The sequence below is a fragment of the Macrobrachium nipponense genome, chromosome 41 (assembly GCF_015104395.2).
Source record: "Macrobrachium nipponense isolate FS-2020 chromosome 41, ASM1510439v2, whole genome shotgun sequence".
Classification (NCBI taxonomy): Eukaryota; Metazoa; Arthropoda; class Malacostraca; order Decapoda; family Palaemonidae; genus Macrobrachium; species Macrobrachium nipponense.
Window position 1 is genome coordinate 45,233,459 of NC_061102.1, and position 6,000 is coordinate 45,239,458.

The 6,000-nt window shown below is 37.9% G+C and overlaps 1 protein-coding gene across 1 annotated transcript in view; it reads right to left on the bottom strand.

The window, feature by feature from the left end:
- Window positions 1-6,000, bottom strand: part of LOC135212841 (dynein axonemal heavy chain 5-like) — a 281,888-nt gene that overhangs the window by 97,712 nt on the left and 178,176 nt on the right. The window contains 4 exon segments of the mRNA XM_064246609.1: window positions 2,051-2,185; window positions 2,378-2,520; window positions 3,035-3,233; window positions 5,714-5,809. Coding sequence (XP_064102679.1) covers window positions 2,051-2,185; window positions 2,378-2,520; window positions 3,035-3,233; window positions 5,714-5,809 — 573 coding nt within the window.

Genomic DNA, 6,000 nt, shown 5'->3' on the forward strand with positions numbered 1-6,000 from the left:
AGAAAAGGATAGCACTGGAAGACTGTGTTTCTTTCAGAGTCGGAATCTTTTCCTGCTCCTGCTTAGAGAAAGGTATGAGTGAACGTGATGAATAAAATCCTATAAAAAGGTGGTTTTAAAATATGTCCATGGTTGCTCAATATGTAAGATACTAAGATTATTCAGACGAATAAGTACGAGGAAGGACTTTGATGAAATTTTAAAATTAAGTATTTAGAGGGAAAATTCTTTTCCTATTTTTTAATGGGTCTCATATTGAGGGTGAGGGGAGTTATAGGTACATTTGATCATTACTTGGTTATGGCAAAATTCAAATTAGAAGTAATTTTTATTGAAAACAAAAGAGTCAGAATGTGGGTATACGTGTACTGTAGACAACCTTTCTATTTTACTAAGAAATAGGTGGAGGTATTAAAAAGAACAAAAAATACAGAAATAAGAAGTGGCTTTATCTAACAATCTCGAAATAGACAGATGTAATGGTAATTGCTGTATAGCAAAGAAAGATAAAGGAAAGGAAAACGCATCTTCGAGAAATTCTGTAGCAAGGAGGCATTCGTATGTGTTGGAGGTGCCTGTTCTCATGATGGTTCTAGAATCGGCAGGAGTTTTGTGGAACTTGACAGGCGCCAACGTGACGTGAGAAACGCCGCGATTTCTGATGCAATACCTCGTCTAGATTCTTCCAAGAAGTTCTAGTAATCTCGGGAGCCTGGGACGTTCGTGCTCCGCCTCCCCCATAGGCCACGCCCCAAGGTCACCGTATAAATATGACTGATGAAGTAGGAGAAGGCAAATCATCAGTTAATCACAGAGATCAGAGATCATCAGTAAGAGCCACAGATCAGATTATCAGTGAGAGCTCAGCAGCAGAGATCAGAGATCATCAGAGAGAGATAAGAGAAGAAGGAACCTAAGAAGGATCAGAGAGGAAAAGTTGATCGAGAGTTGATAAAATTCTGGTCAAGTCGTCGTCAGGAGTAGACGACCGAGGCATTTCGACGTAGAGCAAGACTTCAGAGAAGAAACGTTCTGCCAAAGGTCTAGAGAAGTTCCTGTCCTTCGAGGATCAAGAACAGACATTATTTTCTGCAATACAGAGTCAAGAAGACATCTGCAATCGCAGTTCTCCTTTTGTGAAGCCATCGCTTCGAGTCGCAAAACTGGCCAGCAAGTATTTGAATTACCTCACTTCTTCTCCACTTCACGCATTGTAAGATTTTGCCTTTTTTATATATATTGGAGACACCATTCTGCATTTGCCTTTGTTAGTGAGCTTGTAAATAAACCTTTGTTGTGTTAGTGTTTCTTTCTATATTCGTATCCCCAGTTTCAACTGTTGGCGTTGAATTCTTTTTGTTTATCATAATATCGAACCTGAAGCGGACCTCTCTCGGATCGTAACAACGGAAGGTAGTAGTAAAACTGTCAAAGAATCCTGTGGATAAATGAGTATTGGAAAACATAAAAACGGAAGATAAATGGACGGTTAATTTGCATTGAGGCGGCGCACCGGCCAAAAATTTAGCTGAAGTCCTAACAAGTTACAATTGATTTTAACCAGGCCAACATGAAGGTGCGTCATCTTCAATGAGCAATTAACTAACCGAAACTAGCTGCTATTCAGTTCTCTGGGTGCTCAAGTGATTGCCATCAGATGAATAAAGTCTGTTGTTAGCTAAATGAAATTATATTTAAATACAAACTAGTGGCTTCACCGCATACTGAATATCACGGGTGGTTTTGAGCTTATCCTCTTTGCCTTGCACGCCCTTGCTCTTTGAAATCTCGTGCTTGTGTATACTCGAACGCACTTTCCCGTTCTCTGTTTATTCAGTTCCTTTTTAGGTGCCTAATTTGATATAAATTATTTTCTAGTATCAATGTATTCAGGGCCACTTCTCTCCCTTTCAAGGTGTATTAAATGTGAAGTCTGCATTGTGAGAGTTTCTTATACACAAGTTCTTAGTCTCTTGACTTTCTACATGAGACTCCGAGTTCAATACGAACAATAGTATTGAAAATCCCAGAATTATTTCTATTGACTTACCTGGAAGTAAAGTGGGGTAGAAGCAGAGGAAAAGTTGAAATTTCGGCAGAGGTGATCTTCAGCATTATATTTTTTCATGAACGCGTTGATGGTCACCGTTTTCGCGGAACCTGGCTCCCCAGTAATCAGGACTCCCTGGTCAAAACAAACAAAAAACCAGGAAAGATAATCACTGACAAAAAATAAAAAGACATATAAAAAAATTCGGTGACAGAATCTGATTGAAGTTATCTACTAAGAATGCGTAGTTTCCAGGAGCCAACATAAGGCTGGCTTAATCTTCAAAAAAAAAGAGAAATAAAAGTGTGGTGAAGGTCAATACAGTACCTTCTCTTGCTGAGCTATTATGTGCATGAGGAAATCCATTCGAACGTTATCCACATTAGGCACCAAAATCGATGTGTACTCTGCTGACCCAGTGTCAGGGTAGACGAATTCTGCCACCTTCGCTGACCAGTGCTGCCAGTAACCTTTAAGACGAATAATAAGTCAACCATTATTAAAACAACGAAAATACGTAGATATATCCAGTGCAAATTTGTAAGTATAGTAGCGACTAAATAATCTCAAGTGTCTGCACCAGAAAGTCTTAATTGCGTTAGTTTCAGTCGCGGGACTGAATGGTTAAGCCATAGATGAGTAATGAGTTGAGTAATCGTAGATCTTGTCTAATTGGATGGCTGATCACTGTTGTGGGGTTGCCGCACTGATGAGGTTACTAATAACGCTCGCAAATCTATGCACCATCATTTATCTTTATTTAGCGATGAGCATCGTGCGAAGGGGGTACTCACTACCCTCAAGATATTCCATAGAGAAAAATAGTTTGGAATTATATATATAAAAAAAACATAAACGCAACATAACTTAATGAAAGAAAAAACTTTTACGGTCGCCTCTTCGGAATGTCTTGTCAACGGACATTATTGTGGTGTCTGTGTCTTTTATTAACCTAGAAACTAAAACTAATGAATTACAACGTACCATTTTCATCGATGGTAAAATCGAAAACAGACGAAGTTTCACTACTGTTTATGTCTGGAAAGTCAAGCGTCGGATGCTCCGTTCGGATGTATTCTTCAAATTTAGCCCGGTCATCGAGTTCCAGAAAAGCTCCTAAACTCCATAGCATGGCAAACACAAAGAGACGCTCGATGTGGTCTGCTACTGGAGCTTGCTGGTTCTGTACAGGCATAGTAAAAGAGAGAATTATTATTTTTGACTAAACATTGCAATGTGAAAAACAACATAATTTATTTGAATATCGATAGTGGAAAAATGTATGACCTCATTTCATGTTCTCTTATGTGTAGTTGATTTTGGAAATCTCAAAAAACGGAGATATTTTAGGGCAAAGAACAACTAAAATATTATTTTCTTTGTTTTTTTTAACGTTTGAGTACTACTCTCATATTCAGCTACCCTGGTTCAGATTTTTGTGAATCATCAAGAACAGCAATAGTTCTTTAACCGCCTGCAAGAATTTACACTTTTGATATACAAACGATATGTTACACACTTGGTAAATCCCTGAAAAAGAGGCGCATATTGCACTGTTTATAATTGTCTTGATATTCAGTATGAAAAATTAAACTTACCGAGGAAAGATCGGTCGAGAAGAGAACACCTTTCTTTGATTTATTAAAGAAAACAGACCTGAACGTTTTAAATGAAAGTTGTGCCGAAAAATGAACCAAATACCATCAGCGCACTTGAGCATTCAGCATTTAAATGAACAACTTCCATCTGTTCATTCTTCATAATGAACGCTAGTGAAATGTTACATTCACTTTTAAGACTCAGTGGCTCTCATAATTATGTACGCAAATTCTTAAATGCAAAATCTAGATCAATTCAACGAAAGTTTCTCTAAAAGAAATACATCATACTTCAGGTTTCCTTATATCCTGGCATTAAATAACAAATGTAATTTGACCTCGTATTTTCTTAGCGGTTCTTTATAAAGTTTATCAGGTATGGAACCATATCAAACAATCACTTTACCGCCTTCTGCTTTCACAACTTCTTCAGGTCTTAGCCAACTTCCTTCATCGGCAGGTACATAGCGAGATTTAATCCCACACATCCGCGCCGTGAAATCTTGTTTTCGGAAACTTCTCAATTAAAATATATATATATGTAGAATTGCATGGAAGTTAGGAAAGTCAACGTCCCACGCTTTTAAGCTTAGTCGTAAGTAATCATTAATATTACTGATGACAGAAAATTTTGTTTTATGCTTTTTAGCGCATTTTGAAATAAAAGCGTGGTCTTAGAATTAATTCTATTAATTAGTTTTTAATAAAAGCAACTGAAGGCAAATGTTTAAAATGAGCCTTTGGCGGTAAACATAAAATGGATAACCCATAAGCTTGTTCGGCCTCCTTAATTATGCTTATTAGAATGCCACTCGGGAAATTCAATCGTTGTAGCAGGGTTGCCGTTTTGAGGAATTTCGTCTATTAGTGTGGCTTTCTGGTGATATCTGGCAACCCTCCGTGGCTTTTCCGACCACAGGCCACGGCACTGAAGAATAAAATTGTTCACTTTGCCTTTTTATGTTTTATTATCAACATAAAGCTATAAAAGTTATCTTGCTTATTTATATAAATGAATTTTATTGAAATCCTTTATTTTTCTTCGTCAAAATTACTTTGTTACGCTAGTGATGTGTAGTTTTCTAACATCACGGAAAATCATTCTTCATCGGAAAATGCGCAATCTAACCATTAAATCATAAATAATGTAAAAAAAATCAGATGAACTGCATATGGTAACACTACTACAAGCCAATGTTGTGAAGAAAAAACGGCATCACTGCGTATATAGTCTTAGTGAGATGGGAGGAAATATGCTATGGGATCAGCTGTTTGCAGATGACCTGGGTTTAATGCAGAAACAGTAGGAGAATTGCAAGAGACCAGAGGCTTGGCAGAAGTTCCTAGAAAGACGGTGCAAACGATATGTTAATTACTTAGAGTATTTGGGCTCTGTCATAAATGAGGTGTGTAGGACCTGGTGGTGTGGAAGGAAGATGGCTGAAGCGGCTTTATTGGAGACAGCTTTCAGGGGTATTCTTGGTAAGAAGAATCCCTTGAAACTCAAGTCTCAAATCAGTAGAGACTTGGGATTAGGGTCTTCAAAAGCAGTGACGAGACCAGTGGTGCTGTATGGTGCAGAAACATAAGCATTACAAAGAAAAGAGGAGGAGACTTTGGAAAGGAGAAAGATGAGAATGTGGAGAAGGATCATGGAAGTGCCATTGCCGCAAAGCAATGTAAGTAAGTAAAAGGAGTGGATGTTTCTACAACAGAAGACAGAGTCAGGGAAAGTAGGAAGAAGTGGTATATACATGTATTTCGCAAAAATGAGAATGTTCTTGTGAAGAAAGCACACATGGTGTTAGAGAGTAGAAAAGTAGAGATAAGCAGATAAGTAGATGGGATGAAGCCCTATGGAGAGACAGAAAATCGTTGGGCGTAGAAGATGCAGATCCACAATAGATACTCTTCATTGATATTCACTAGGAATTTACAGTTATAAAAGTTTTGTTTTCTGTCAAGGGATTTAAAATAGAGTTACAATTGCAGTTAATCAGAGTTTTGTAACTCTGCACAGCTAACTTCGTAATAATAAATCTTATAAAACAAAGAGAGTGCTTACACGAGTCTCCTCTGCGTCAGGATCTGGTTCCCGACGGTTGTGTGCATGCTGTGGCTGCGGCTCTTCGGGAAGAAGACCTTCCAGCAGCGTCGTCGCCTGCAGATCAAATGGAAACTGGAATTACACTACATGAAAGCCAATATTTCAGCTAAGAGGACCGCCTTTATTTTATGATAAGTATGCCATTTCGTACCATACTAATTACCTATTTTAACTTAGAAATTCGTTTGTCGTTTGTTTACATTTGATTGTTGTTCTCTTCAGGCAAGATATACGTAGCTCGATTT